This window comes from Caretta caretta, chromosome 4, assembly GCF_965140235.1.
Source record: "Caretta caretta isolate rCarCar2 chromosome 4, rCarCar1.hap1, whole genome shotgun sequence".
Classification (NCBI taxonomy): domain Eukaryota; kingdom Metazoa; phylum Chordata; order Testudines; family Cheloniidae; genus Caretta; species Caretta caretta.
Genome location: NC_134209.1, coordinates 130,492,119 through 130,508,181, shown reverse-complemented (window position 1 = coordinate 130,508,181; position 16,063 = coordinate 130,492,119). Strand labels below are relative to the sequence as shown.

General features: G+C 40.0%; 1 protein-coding gene across 17 annotated transcripts in view; it reads left to right on the top strand.

The window, feature by feature from the left end:
- ABLIM2 (actin binding LIM protein family member 2) overlaps positions 1–16,063 on the top strand; it is a 214,829-nt gene that overhangs the window by 150,633 nt on the left and 48,133 nt on the right. For 7 of the 17 annotated variants that reach the window (XM_048848971.2, XM_048848960.2, XM_048848963.2 and 4 more), the window contains 5 exons: positions 1,827–1,859; positions 5,166–5,286; positions 7,715–7,813; positions 13,746–13,847; positions 14,486–14,539. In XM_048848971.2, coding sequence (XP_048704928.1) covers positions 1,827–1,859; positions 5,166–5,286; positions 7,715–7,813; positions 13,746–13,847; positions 14,486–14,539 — 409 coding nt within the window. The remainder of the gene's footprint in view (positions 1–1,826; positions 1,860–5,165; positions 5,287–7,714; positions 7,814–13,745; positions 13,848–14,485; positions 14,540–16,063) is intronic. The other 10 variants (XM_048848970.2, XM_048848962.2, XM_075128053.1 and 7 more) reach the window with 7 other exon arrangements.

The following is a 16,063-nucleotide window of genomic DNA, read 5'->3' as shown; positions in this document are numbered from 1 at the left end:
CTGCGGGGGGGAGGGAGAGCTTGGGGCTTCTGCCCTGTGGCAGTGTGGGGGGTTTAGGGGCTTCTTCTGCCTGCAGGGAGGGGTTCTCAGGGCTTCAGCCCCATGGGGCATGTCAGCCAGGGCTCAGGGCTTCAGCAGGAGTGGGCCTGAAGCTCTGAGCCTCAGAAGGTGCCTCCCGAGTGGCTGAAGCCTTGGCAGGCGCTCTCCGGCTCTCAAACTTCTGAAGATCGGAGGGTCAGTAAGTTTGGTGACTCCTGGTATAGTAATCTAGGAATAGGGTGAGTGTTGTAGCAGAAAGCATAATAAAGCAGTAGGAAGAAGAGTGTGATTTTAATAATAAGCATGAGAATATGCATAAAATCTGTAAATCCCTTGTAGGCATTGAATAAGATTAACGGTCGTATCCTGGCTCCCCTGAAGCCTGTGGCAAAACCCACATTGTCCGCAGTAGGGTCAAGATTTCACCTTCAGTGTAGCCTGGGTTACTGAAAAAACACAGGGCCCCTTAAATTTCTTCCCATAGGGAGCAGTTCCTGCTAGGGGAATTGGGGAGGTACTTCATGTGTGGAGCCATAATCTGTTCAATGACACCTTCATTCACCATTAATCATTTGACATGCTATCACTTAATGGTAGTCCTGCTTTTTACCAATACAACAATGCCATTCCATAGCTTTCGTTGCCTTATAAAACTGATACCACTTGTTCTTTCCAAGGTTAGGATGTGAGTTGTATGTCCTTGTCCCTGCAAACATCCATGTGTGCCCCTTTACCTGATGGACATTATGCATCCTTAGCTATTGAAAAGGGTTTTTAAACAGACTCCTTTTAGTTTCAAGACCAAATAAAATGTTTTTAAATGAATAGAAACATTTCTGTGAGTGCTACAGTTATTTTTAGACTGGTGTTAGCCAAACTATTTAGTCATAAATGCCCTTATAAACTGAGCTGTCAGTCAGAACCTTCTGTTTCAGAGATGATATGTAGAGAAAACAAAAGAGCATATAAAATGTTTCTAAAAGTTTCTAATGCTAAAATTCTTCACTATCAATATTTCCTTGTAGTGTTTTACTCAGTTACATTTGGGTATTATTAAGTTACCTTAAACTAAACCAACTATGCCAATGTCAGCATAGTTTAGTGCTAGGCATAAGTAACATGTATGCTTAATTGCCTGTGACTTAACTAAGATATTTTAAAAATAGGGTCTAATTATGCTCTGTTGTACCAGTTTCTTTATTGGCTTCAATAAAATTACTCTGGATTTACAACAGTGTAGCAGAAAGCAGAATTTCTCTCTCAATTGTGAGTGAAAAATGAGGGAACAGCAAAAATTAGTTGCCAAGTAAAGATGTTCTTTATTTAAAGATTAGGGGGGGAAATGTACTGATTTATTGAAATACTTTAAAGCAAAGATGGGCTGAGCTTCAAAATTCCAATCCAAACTTCAGCTGTATTTAGACAGAGGGTTTGGCATAGGCTTATCTCTGTTTTAAAGTGGTTGCTTTAAACAAGGGTTTTTTTTCTATTAAAGGTGCAGTCCTTAGTGTAAGATTCAATAGAGTGCAACCTGCCCATGGGATTCTCTTTTGACATGAAATAATTTTACAGCTGTGTAAGGAAGATGTTTCCATTTTACTCCTCATTTTTATTTAAAAAATCTAACTTAGTATTTTTGACCTACTTGGTGGATGTCTTGTTTTAACTGTATATGTCATACGTGTTACACATGGATGTTGATACCGTTAACATAGCATTTCTCACAAATAGCATCCTGCATGAATTTTGTATGACTAATTTGTTACTTTGTGTGTTGCCGTTTGCAGTCACCTCAGTTGCTCTCTTCAACACCTACTGAGGTAATCCCCAGTGCCTTTGTTCTTTTCTGATCTGTTTCATGATGCATTAAACTTGTTTATAAAGATAATCACCAGAGCCTGAAATGGTGGTGGTTTGCCCCCTGCGTCTGCAGAGCCATGTTATCTTTATAAAGAGGTTTATTTAATACTGTTACTTATATCAAACAACTGCTGTGCTTCTATATTGTCATCTGAATGCATCTGTCTCATTGGCTGTCATCTGCATTTCTACTTCAGAAATAGTTACTTCACGAAATAAAGTTTAGATGATCATAACTTTTTCAAATGTTACCAAATAAATTATATTCTGAATTGTAATCTGCTTTTACATTTACAGCTAGCATTTTTAATTACTTGGACTAGGGCCTTAATGTGCCTCTTTCTGTCCACTTTTTCCCCGGTTCAACTACCTGTATATACATGTAATTAAATTGCCTATATGTATATAGGCACACAGTTCCATTGACTTTAATGGAACTATACCAATACCCAGGACCATCATTGTTAAAGATGCCAGTTCAAGAAATACCACTTTGGAAGCAGCACAAGGACATCACACCCAAGAAATACCACTTTCAGGAGCAGTAATTCCTAGTTTATGTAGTTGGAAAATAAATACAGCAGGCCTGACTCATTACTCCATTACACCAGTTTTATGTCCTCATAACTTCACTGACCTGAGTGGAATTACACTGTTGTAAAATTTTTGTAATAAATTGGAGATTTGGGCCCAATAATTAATTGATAGTTTCCCTTAAATATCAAAAATTGCAAACTGTCACTAGAACTGTTGGTTCAGAGAGAAAAGTAGAGTTCTCAATTAGAAATGAAATTTATCTGATATTTTTCTTTTAAAAGGAATATATCACTCATTGTGTTCCACAGATTTAGCTTGCTGTTTCTTACAGAGACAAAAACATGCAGAAACATGCATGAGATAGTCAAAGTGGAAATATCAGTGTTTCAGAAATACAATAACTTCACTTACTGCCCATCTGTTATGCTGCATAATAGTAAACTCCAGAGGATACATTGGTACTGTTCTTGGAACTGCTGTGATTCACAAAGTCACATGAATTCTTTAAGGATGTTCAGATATGCCCACAGTTTGCCCTCGCTCTGCAGAGTGTATTTTCTGTGCTAAGGATGGTACTTGTTACTTACAAAGCTATTCAGCCTGCTTAGAAATGAGCGGCGCTACAGGACTTTTCTCAATATTGATAAACTGCACTGTCCTGTCCACTTTTTATTTAGCTCATTAAGTGACACTGTTTTGGTCTATAAAGAACTGTACTTATTAAGATTCTACTTCATAAAGATTGCCTTCCAAAGACATTATGCTCTTTTGCCTGGAATACATTATGCAGAAGTAAGAATGTAGATGATATGTAGCTAGTTAGGAAAGGACATGCAGAAGTATTTCAACATGACCATGGGATTTAAGTGAACATGGAGTAGTTGGTGGCAATCAGAAGTGAAGGCTACGAAATGCCTACAGTGTGCTACCTGTTTAGGCAGGCATAAATTATTCTCCCTTTTTGTTTGGACAATTTTGAATTCTTATACAGGCGTTTAAAAAAAATTGCAGATAGCTCTTCTCTTAAGGGCTCGTTTCTATCTTCAAATACGTGGTCGTCCATTGCCATGTACCGTCATAAAAATCATTTGCTCTGCATGACCATGTTTTTGATGGCACAATAGGCCCCTAAATCTCCATGTCATGCTCTTTCCGGGTCAAATATTCAAATGCTTATTCATACCCTGATCGTTCTTTACTTTCCCATCCCAGAGATACACCTGGAGGGAATCCATTGGACACAGATCACCTTCCATCCATGTGGAAGGGAGCAAAGATGTCCCTTTGGCACTGCAGCCTCTCTTTTGGCCCTACAAAGGGTATTCTGTGAGTCTGGGGTCTGCCCGGGGGAGAGAGAATAGGGAATACGTTGGCTAGGGGGAAAGGAATTGATGGCTGAACTGGGGCCAATGATACATGTTGTCCCCATTCTGGACCCTGGAATAATATTAGGACTCAGGACAACTCAGGGGACAGCTGTGGCCAGGAGTCATCCTGGCTGTGTTTTTGTGATGGAGCGGCACTGCCTTAAACTTAGGAGAGGATGTTGGGGCGGGGTGGAAGCAGATATGGAGATGCAAGGCCTCCATGTGAATGTTCCTGGCCATCAGCTGGTCCCCTAGAATTCAGACAGATCCCTGGGGATCTCCCAGGTTTGGAGGGTGGCTCTGTGACATTCCGTAGAGGAGCACTCTCTCCCCCTCCCACCCCAATGATGGAATATTGGGGGAATAATTCTGCAAGGGTATCTCTCAGGACTCCCTCCCACAGTGTTTTCTGCAGGAGAGATTGATCTGAGACTGTTTTCTTTTTAATTCAACCTTACTCAGGTAAATTCTGATTTTTCTATATAAGGACTGAGAAAAATGAATTCCAAAGTGATGCTAGTTATCCAAAGGTGATTTCTACATAATGGGGGCTTTTGCTTCCTAAGAAAATAATACTTTTTCAGTCACCAATTTGTAATTTTCAGTCACCAACTTGCTACAAAACGAATTAAAATCTCGGCAGTGATTGTGGGAGAAGTGGCCTAAGTCTGCAAAAGGGAACAACCCTGTGAGGTATATTTGCAGGAATTAAAGTATTTAGGATATAGGTTTAAATAGAAAGTGGTAATGCTAGAACATTAAATCTAATGATACATATTCATACATAAATTGATCACCTGAGTATTATAGAATGTGTTTTGCTTATAGTACAGCATGTGTTGTACAGAGAAGGCACAACAGATCTGCATAGCATAATTAAACAGATGAGGCCTGATTCTACACTGTCTGGCACCTTGTCTGACTATTTGCACATGTACATGTACAAAATGGATGTAAAATGCTGTCATCGTACATTCATTTTGCTTGTGTTTAAACAAATAAAAGGTACAAACAAATTGGGAATTCTGCCCATAGTGCTAAAACAACATTTCAGATATAGTACATTCTTTTCAAACTGTGTTTTCATTTTAGACGCATTTCTTATATGCTGCCTCCCATGTTTATATGACTATTCTCTGATATGATGTCTGGCAATTCCGGAACTGCTCTAATAATAACCGATTTTAGATGTTTATGGTTGTATTCTGCCCTCATTTCATTATGATTGCACGGAGCATGAAGACAGGATTGGGCCCTTTGCATATAGGGCAAAAAAACAACAATGGATATGGATAACTTCTGAATATCTTGTAATTCACTCTGTCTTTGCTATTGATTTAGATTTTCCCCCTTTCCTCTCAGGGCGACCAAGATGATAGATCTTTCAAACAGTATAGGACATCAAGTCCTAGTTCTACTGGATCTCTGGGTTATGGTCGCTACACTCCAACATCCCATTCTCCTCAGCATTATAGCAGACCAGGTAATTGACAAGCAGGCTCATTTAATCTCTCTTTCCCCTCCTCCCCCTTTGGCCTATTTAGTAACTGTAGAAGATACCAAGAGAAAGGTTTACAGTGTGGAAAGCAATTCCAGCCTCCCTTTTCAAGTGTATTACAACATGCTGGTTAATGTGAACAGAGGTGCCCAGGGGGACAAACAAACAAGTACTTTCGATTATGCACATGCGGTGATTTTTTTTTTTCATAAAACTTAATAGGCATCAGGAAATTATGTGTTGGTGGTAGCTGAAAACAGAAAATGTAATGGAGTAAGGTCTTAATCCTGCCCCTAGCCTTACCGATCATGGGAATCTAAACAACAAAACCACAATTATTCCACCACACAGTGTGGGAAGCGGACATGCAGCCAAGAGACTGCACAGCTGCACTTTGTACCCCCTTTGAACTGCAGAGTAATGTTTCATGGTGGTTCTCTTCGCTGCTTTGGGTGGGCTGAGGACCAGGCTGGAGGAGTGGCCAGTTTGCTGGTCAAAACTCTCCTATAGTAGTGGCTGCAGAAGCCTCTTTTACGCCAAGGGTCACGGTAGCAGCAGTGATACGCCTCTGGGCCCCTTCTGATTTTTGTCAGGATACCCTGCGTTTATAGTGGGGCTTTTGCAGGATTTGACCCTTTAAAAAATAGGTAATAAAGCTCCTCAATAAAGAGTTATATAATTTCCTGGGTCACTCTATCATCTTAACAAAAATATTGATGAATGACTGGGGCCTAAAAAGTGTTTTACTACAAGACCAGAAACTCATTGTGAAAATCAATAAGCTTTCATTCAAATGGAAATCTTAATGCAAATGAAAGTTTTATGGGTTACAGAAATCATTTACAGAAGATTGTGTCTCATAATTCATACAGTCTTTGATGGGGATGGAAAAAAGTAAAGTATCGAAGATCTATTGAGGAGAGTAAATTAGTCTCTGCTGAGACTCTAGCAGTTCCATCAGGATTCTGCTTGGTTGCACGCTATGGGAGTAAGATGGGGAGGGGAAGGAAAACAAACAATTCCCAACCCAAAGTGAGCTATAAAGCTGTACAACTTTGGTGGGAGGGGGAGACTGCAAGAATTTTTAACCTGTATTTGTTGTTTTGACAGTATTAGCCCTCAGAGCGAGGTGTTGCAACAAAAAAGGGCTTCAGTGGGGCTCCTCAGATGCTTAAAGTTAGGCATGTGCTTAACAATGCATTTTCCTGCATTGTGGGCTTGATCCTGTATCCTTTAAACTAATAGCAAAATAGCAACTTCAGTGGGAGCTGGACCTTGCCCTAACAAAGTTCCTAGCAAAGAAAGAGATGATGTATCTCCCCATTTCATTCCACTGTGACCCTTTATAAACACGTCATCCCTTTTGCAGCTTTTGAAAACACTGATTTTCCTCAGTGTGCTTTATAGTAAGGTTTTGCTCTTCTGGAATATTTTCTGATGTTCCACCTATTAAATTCATAGGTTCCAAGGCCAGATGGGATCATTCTGATCATCAGGGCCAGATTTCCAATTAGGCACAGTAGGCATGTGCCTAGGGGTGCCTAAAAGTTAAAAGTGGGTTAAAAGTTAATACATACCGCTCTCCTACAGTCAGCCAGGCTCCTGGCATGGGCTGGTAGCCGCCCAGTTGGAGCAGAGTGGGGTGGGCCAGAGTGAGCGTCCAAGTCAGTCCGTCTGGGGGGTGCTGTGAGCCGCGGCTGGGTGGGGAGGCTGCTGAAGTAGCTGGGAGTGTCCCAGCCCCTTCCTAATCTCAGCCACCCCACTCCCTCCGCCCCATGCCATGGAGGAAGAGGGAGGGGTGTAGCCAGCACCCCATTCAGTTGCACGGGATGAGCCGGAGCATGGCTGCCATGCTGGGCTGCAGGAGGGAATGGAAGACACTTGGGGACCGCTCACTGTGGGGAGAGGAACAGTCCCCCCTTGCGCCTAGCCTGGGGTGGGTGGGCTGTGCCCTGGTTCAGGCTGGGAGCGCTGTGCATGACGGAGGGTCTCGTGCCTTCCCGGGGAGGCTGTGTTTTTTTTTTTATTATTTATTTCATTTTTTACGGCAAACACAAAAGTCAGCTGTAGGCAGGGGGGTGCTGAAGATGTTGTGCCTAGTGGCATGTAAGGTGTAAATCTGGCCCTGCTGATATCTAGTCTGACCTCCTGTGTAACCCAGGACATAGTTATCAGTTGTGTGTTGTTCTCTTTCCATTCATGGAAAGTCGCTGTCCCTTACCAAACTGTGTACTATGACCTGTGTTATTTTGGAAACAAGAAGACAGACTGGAGCTAAAATATACTTTCCAAGTTCGTATGTCATCAAGAGAAAACTGCTTCTGTGAGAAGGGTGTTGTTGCTAGGAATATTTTGTGGCTTTCAGTAAGTGAACAAAATAGTTTATTTTCACTTACTCTTTGTTGCCCCCTAGCTGGTACTCAGACTCTTGGTACCAGTAGCTGCATCTCCCTGCCCCAACACCCAAGCCCTACATCTGCATTCAGACATCATTACATCCCTTTCTTCAAAGGTAAGGTCCAGGAATGCCGACTGTGCTGTGATAACCGTAGACCTCTCCAAATGTGTTTTGACTTTCTTTGTGCAAGCATGGCTTCCAACAGGATAGTCTGTCTTAACTTTGTGTGAGTGCTTTCTTGACATACCATGTAAGTCTCTGGGACCTGCTGTGTTTTTTTCAATCAATGTTCAGTGTTTTTTCCAAAGGGAAAAAAAAAATCTGAAGATGGGGGAGGGGGAGAATAATTGTAAATTTTGTTTATTATCGTTTACAGAAACATTTAACCTTGTTTCCATGTTTTAGTGAAGCTAACTGGATATTGGAATAAGGGACATTAACACCCTAGAGGATCAAATATCCATCCATCTTTTTTACAAAACATTTAGAGATCTAGTCCATTTTTAATACTGTTAACATCTATTGGGCCAGATCCACAGCTGGTTAAATCAGCATAGCTCCACTGATCAGCTGTGAATCTGGCCCATATACTTTAAAGCACAGAAACTTTATTGTTATTTATTTGAATAAATTAATGCTCATTCCTGTCAAACTATTTCACAAAGGCACATTAATTGTTAATGTTCTGCATGCTGGAGACAGGCCACTGTGATGGGGGAATCTCTGGAACCTTTGAGGCAGAGTGTACTTTTGCTTGGCATGTTGTTTAAACATTAGAGAGGAAGGCGGGGTGTTGAATGATCACAACAATGTCCTTCCGCTAGGATTAATGTGGGGAGGAAGGGGAAGCAAATGGGCACAAATCACAAGCATTTTCAGTTACTTTTGTATCCTCTATCTTTGTGTCCTATTTGAGTTGAAGAAGCAAAGCTTTGTCATCGGAGCAGTTATAGGAAAGGATGTGACTCCCTGCAGGTGCATTGTACATTGGTGTAAATAAGAGCAGAATCAGGTCCATACCCTGCAAATGTGACCCTCAAAAGAGAATTCTGGAGAAAAAGAATAAGTTTAAACAAAGTGATGCCATTTTAACAGACAATCTACCTACAAAGATTCTGTCCCCCAACTTCTAGGAGGGCTGAAGCACATTCTTGTATCACATGAGTCTCTGCTTGGATACAGTTTTATGTGTACTGTAAAGCTGGACAGTTTTATCAGAAGTTGATGCATTTAGCTAGAAAACCTGTCTGTGTACTGCACTGCATGATTACACAGTGTGGAATGTTCTCATTTGAAAGTCAATTGACAGTTGCTCAGCCGCACTTCTATTTGATCACACTTAAACCAGTATATGTTCACGGCTACCTGTCATTGCCATTTGCGGCAGCAATTATTTGTTGCTGTTGTTTGGAAAACAATCCATCAAGCAGTAGCCTGTTGTTACAAAATAAAAATTAGTAAAACAACCAAAATAATAATATTTTGCACTTCTGTAGCACCTGTTATCAAGGAGCTTAGAGCCCTTTGCAAACATATATTAACTAAGCCTCACAACTCTCCTATGAGGTGTCGGTAAGTATTTTTATACAATTTACATATGGGTTAAATAAGTATTACATAGTTTCCCCTTGTTGTACATTCAATTAGTGTCACAGCAAATAATAATAAAAAAGGAGATCTGAGATCCCCAAGTGCCTTGTTCTAAATACTAGGATGCCCTCCTTCTTTATCTTGATAAATGTTTGACGTTACCTTCCCTGTTTTTAAAAATGTAGGCAACGCTATGGAGAGATCATAGTGAGAAGAGCAAAAGTCATGGGAATATAGATAAACTATTGTCAAATGCCATGTGCTCAAAATAAGATTTTTTTTTTTTTTTTTTTTTTGCCATTTCAGTTCAAAATAATTAGAGATGTGCTTGGCTGATAGACTTGAACATGTCTGAATGTAATACACTAGTTACAGTACTACACCTGAACTTTTTAAACTCAAAATTAACTCTCCACATTTATTTAATAATATTTTTCTTTAAACTTCTGAGTGAGAGAAACCTCACCACACCAATAGGCTTTTCTCTTGACTATGGGCTTTGCCATAGGCCCTCACTGACAATTCACTGGGTTGGCCCTTTTTTTGGCCATAAGAATGTTGTCACTGAGTTTCTGCTTTCCCTCTTTACCACCCAGAGTTTATCTTGGCGGGTGTAATATGTTTGACCCTCCACTATCACATTTACTCACACACAAAAGTCCTCAAATCATTTGGATATGTCTAGGCTGGGTGTTTTTTGTTTGTTTTTAATCAGAAAAGTGACTTCTGTGACAGCCTAGGTAAGAATGCAGCTTTGCTTATCCCACAGTTAGTGCCCATCACAATTCAGAAATGTAAAGATTTTCAAAAACACTTAGGATTGGTCTAACTATGCTCCCATTGATGCAATGGAGTCAGTGAGAGTTAGGCCAATGCTGAGAGCTTTGGAAAATCCCACCTTCACAGTGCAGTGGAGAGTGCCTTGCCTTTTTTAATTTAAGAACCAGATTTTTCAGGACATGTCCTTTTTATTCCACTTTAGTACTCACTGGCTTTGAAAGCTTGGAAAGAATCATTGCTGTTTTCAAGATTTCAGATAAAAACCAAGTTCATGTGCTTAACATATGGATATATAAAATGACCCAACTTCAGAAATAATTTCTGGAATCGCCATTTTTGGGCCAGTGGTGACTGTGCGTGTTGCAGAGTTCCAGGGCAGGAAGGATTTTCAGGCATATTGCCCTTACAATAGCTTTCTAACTGCTTTATGAATCTGCAAAATTCTTGCCAGACCCCCCCATCCTCTAAGACAAAAATACAATTCTGCAGTGTCAATGGCTAGATTGGAAATGTAAGGGACTGACAATAAGCAGCATGCTGCTGAGAATGAGGAGCTACAAAAAGACATTCTATTCTTCCTGACCAGCCATGTAACGGCATGAGAGAGGATGATGTTTTGAGGTCTGGTCATTACACTGCAAACATACTAGGTTAAAAGGGCAGCCTGTCTTGTTAAGAGCCAAGAGACATGAGTATGTTTCTGTGGTTGGTACTTAAGTTCAAAGTAAGCCTTTTAGGATCCTTTCCAAATAAAATAAAATGAAATCCAGGAAAGAGTTCATGATTCTATTTTTTCATCCTGCTAATGGCAGAGAACCAAAGCAAAACTTTATAAAACTGCTCTCTCCAGTAGTTGTATATTCTATGGGATCTGACATGGAGTCTTTACTCAGTTTTTACCCAGGGAAACCTCAGGCAAGAGACAATTATATAGGATCTTAGGGGTTGTTGTAAGCTAGATAATGGGACCTTTTACTTTGCCCTTCAGTTTGATTTATTGCTAAATATTCATAATTTTGCATGTAAATTGCAAAATCCAGCTGCACTCTCTCAGAATCAGTGGCAAATTTTTGACATAATTTTAATAATTTAAATGGTGGATCAGCTTGTATGGTATAATGTGCCCCAAGAATAGCTTGCCTCCTTCTTTTCTTTTAATAGAAATCTAGGCCGTGATCTTAAAAACTACTCCACACAAGTGGATCCCACACAGAGCAGTTGGCAGAATTGCAGCCTTCAGTTCCATGTGTTTGCATTCCCTGCCTCTGTCCTCTCTTCCCAAGTTCTCACCTCCTGTTCCATGCTTCCTTCTGGTCCCTTGAACGTAACAGGAAAATAATGCCTGCCTGAAAGATTTCTGTCTCTGTTTATATGATTCCCAGAATGATGGGGCCCCGATCCTGTCTGGTGAGGCTTTTATCCACGTGGACTATTTTAAGTGCCCAAAGTATGTGATGTATTAAGGGCCATGCCTTCCAGTACCCCAATTATAAATGTTTAGTGATATAGGAATTTTGAGCAAGCAAAGGACAGGCATTTTTTGAAAACACCATAACTTTAAAACGCCCTTTCTGATTTTTTAGCAACCTTTCCAGGCAAACTCTACCCTGGGATGTGACATTCCAGGGGGGTGGTAATAACTGGGATACAATGGGGTGCATAGACCTTAACCAGGAAGCAGCTATTTCCCATGCCATGCTCCCACTGCAAGGGGGTCAAGGAGTATAAGACACTCCCTGGCTATCTGCATTGTGTGTAAAGGGTAGAGATGTTTCTACGGGGCTGCTACTCCCCATCCACTGCATAGGTGGGTTAGTAGTGATAGGGAGTGGGTGAAGTGCAGCAGGTGAGCTGGCATAGAGGGGGAAGTAATCTGTTCCTGGTAAATGGATGGCACACCTGGCTTTCTCCCTGGAGCAGGATGGGAACCAGAAACCAAACTGTGATTCTGTCAGTCACGGTTTAGCTTCTGGTTTGCTCCTAGGGCAGCATGTTGATACTTGCCCCTTACTCAGGGCTTGCAGTAACTCCACAATCAAGCCCTCGGTTCTTGGTAGTACTTGAAGAATATCAACTAATGTTGTTCTAATTTCAGTCTCTGAACTATGCAGAATACTTTTTTAAAAATTGTTACCATCTTATCAAGTCATTGCTACCAGAGAAACAATGGCAGTGACTCCTAATTTTGTAGTTTCAATGATCTTCATTTAAATCCGCACTGTACAGGGAAGTAACACTCCCACAATAAAATGGATTAATTAGCAGGAATATTCATGGGATGCACAGCACTCTCCTCTGTTCTCATGGGGCCTTCTCCTGCTCCTATTAAGGTCAATAGCAATACTCCCATCAGCGGCAGGCCCATGGTTAAAATGATGGAATATATGACATTCTCTGGGGCTGTATTTAATGTCTCTCCAGTACTCCTCAACAGAGGCTACCCGGCTTTGTGAATGCTTAGCAATCCCCTGCTCCATCCCCAGTTTACCAGATTTTTCACCTTTGCTCTGGGCTTTCTACTAACTCAAAGTTACCCATAAACCCCTCTCTCCCACATGGCAGTGCTCAATGATACATCTAAAGCTATACTCTGGGCTGCTGGCCTTTCTTCAAAAGAACTGCTGTACCGTCATCATTAATATCCATTAATTCTGCGCTCCATCCTCTCTAAAATGGTTACTGCAAATTGTCAGCAGCTCTGTGTTTTGTAAAAATATCATGTTTAGCTACCAGTTGCTTAACTAACAATGCTACACATGAACTGGATTTTACAAGTCCCAAAAAGTAGAGCTTTACTTTTTCGTTTGCCAAGCAGCATTATAATGCCATAGAGTACGCCCCGAGGATTAATTGACAGGAAATAAATGGAGTATTTGAAGAATATTTGACAAAATAAGAGTATAAATGGGTACGGATCAATAGTATATTCTGTACCTTTAAATTCTGCCAAGTTGGCTATGGCATTATAGATCCATGACTTGATAATCCAACCCTGTCTGCATATAAATAAAATCCTGTGGAGAGTTATCAGGGGGGAAAGTTAGAATAAACCTAGTACAAGATCTCAACAGCAGACTATTTTGTAATTTATATATCCAATAAGACATGACTCAGCCATAGCAGCTGCTTTTTGGTGCAGTCCTGCTTTGAACTAACTTAACATCACTGAATGATTTCACTGATGGTTTTAAGGGCAGGCTATAATTTAACACCATAACCTTAAACTTTGCTAAAATTCCCTAATATATTTGCTCAGTTAAAACTACGAAGGAGCCGTTTGAAAAAAAAGGACCTACAGATTCCTGAAGATGCTTTTGTTTTATCTTTTTAACAGCATCACATTCTGAGAAGAGAATGTTAGATTTCAAAGCAGAGCTACAGGGCTGATGCTTGTACCTGATGCTATCCATCAAGTATGCGTTATTGCTGATATAGCACACTCCAGTTCCTAGATCTGTTTATCGTTTGACCCACTGTTCGGTATTGCCTTTGCTAAGAGAGTCACATCAGAAACCAGACATGGTGCCAATAAGGAAGTTGAGGTTTTACAAAGAACTATTTATTTTAAAATGTTGGATTAACAAGTCATTTTGAGTAAGCTTTTTATGCTTGAAGTACTCTACTTTGCTTTCCATTTTTTTTCTTTTATCTGCTTTCTTTGCTCTTCCCCTTGGAGGCAGTGAAAGTGGTCGGAGCACTCCAAGCTTATCCATGTATTCAGACAGCAAATCTTCGCCTTCTGCCTATCAGCAGGCTCCTAGACATTTCCATGTTCCAGGTAGGCATTCACATCTTAGCTTTTAATCTTCAGTTGTGGCATATGTTCATTTTCTCCTAAATTGTCAATGGATTTTGCATTGCTTTGTGAACTGTAGAACAACAATAACAAAAAACCTTATTTCTTCTGAAGAGTGAAAATATGTTAGCTGTTAAACATGATCTCAGAAGTGAATGAGTTACACGCTTCACATTTTTCTGTGTATCAACAAGTTTGCACTAGGAGAAGCCCAAAGAGACAACTTTATTTTATGTTAAACCTAGAAGATGATGTTGTCTTAAATGTTACTTGCTGGTTGCACAGGCCTGTTCAATTTACGGATATGATGTAAGGCTGAATTTTTTAAGTACCCATCTACTAAATGAACTGATGGGTAAGGAGCCATATTAATGTATCCCTTTAGGATTGATAGAAAATCTTGGGCTACCATGCAGCCCAGAATGTTTTAAGTGTGTACTAATGATGAGAAATGTTGCATTGTATTGTAATAGCAGTTACTACACATTAAAATGAATGAATGGTCTCTGCTCAAGTGATTTTTTTTTCCTTTTTTTTTTTTTAAGAATTAAACAGAAGAAGCACAATCTAAACTGCTTGCTTACTCTTTTGTTCTTTCCTTTTTCTTTCCTCTTTCTCAGACACTGGAGTAAAAGATAACATCTATAGGAAACCCCCTATCTACAGACAGCATGGTACAGTCTGCTTTTCTCGGCTGCAGTGTTTTCTACGCATGCCCTTGTTAAGGAAGTGCATATTTACCACTGAACTAGTTGTGCTATCGTATTCTCATTTAATTATGCCAGAATCCCTATTATCTAAAAACAAAAAGGAAAAGAATTAAGTAACACAGAAAATTGATAACTCTCTGCATAACATGAAGTCTGAAGACTCAGTAAGTGGCTGGCATAGTGATGTCTTGCTGTACATTATTAATTTAAAGCTAATACTGATCTTAAAGCAATTTGTTTATTATCAGAATGATACAATAGTATGTTAAATATAGTACATTACTATACTGCTTTCAGGTGATCCTGGGGAATATCTAAATTTGAAGGTAATTTTTGCGTCTATATTACAGCAAAAAATAAACTTTTAGGTTCATTGATATATGGTGCATATCCATCTTTCATCAGCAAGATTTTTTTACTTTATCATAATATCAGAACAATTCTTTAATGAGGTTATATCCGCTGAGGACAAATTCCTTTTTAAGGCAGTAACCTGACTGAAGATGGCTTCTGATCTGCACCATACAATTGGAACTGAATGGGCAGACCCAATTGCAAGATTGGCACCTAAGTCACTAAACAACAGAACTATACAGAAAATGTTTTTGTGGCACATAATAATCTGACACAACACATGACTTCGAAAAGAACTGTATAAATCATGAATGCTTCAAATGAAGCAGTAAAATAGAAATTCCCCATGTTTCTTTTCAGGGAGAGCATTGACTCTTCTGGTTTGTATCATGTTCTGCCTCACACCTGACTGATTTACGGATGTGGAGAAATAAATAAATAAATAAGGGCTTCTCTCTGGATGCTGCTGATTCATAGATTCCAAGGTCAGAAGAGTGTGATCATCTAGTCTGACCTTCTATAAAACACAGGCCATACAACTTCCCCAAAATAATTTCCTTTGAACTAGAGTGTATATTTTTTTTAAATTTCAGTCATGATTTTAAAATTGCCCGTGATGTAGAATCTACCACAACCTTTGGTAAATGGCTCCAACTGTTAATTACTCTCACTGATAAATATTTATGTCTTCTATATTAAGTCTGAATTTGTTAGCTTCAACTTCCACCCATTGGATCTTGTTATACCTTTGTTATTTACTCCTTCTCATAATACAAGAACAAGGGGCCACCAAATGAAATTAATAGGTAGCAGGTTTAAAACAAACACAAGAATGTATTTTTTCACGCAACGCACTGTCAACCTCTGGAACTTCTTGCCAGAGGGTGTTGTGAAAGCCAATACTATAATGGGGTTCAAAAGTGAGCTAGGTAGATTCATGGAAGATAGGTCCATCAGTGGCTATTAGTCAGGATGGGCAGGAATGGTGTCCCTAGCCTCTGTCTGCCAGAAGCTGGGATTGGGTGACACGGTATGGATCACTTGATGATAACCTGTCTGTTTATTTCCTTTGGGGCACCTGGCATTGGTCACTGTCCGAGGACAGGATACTGGGCTTGATGGACCTTTGATCTG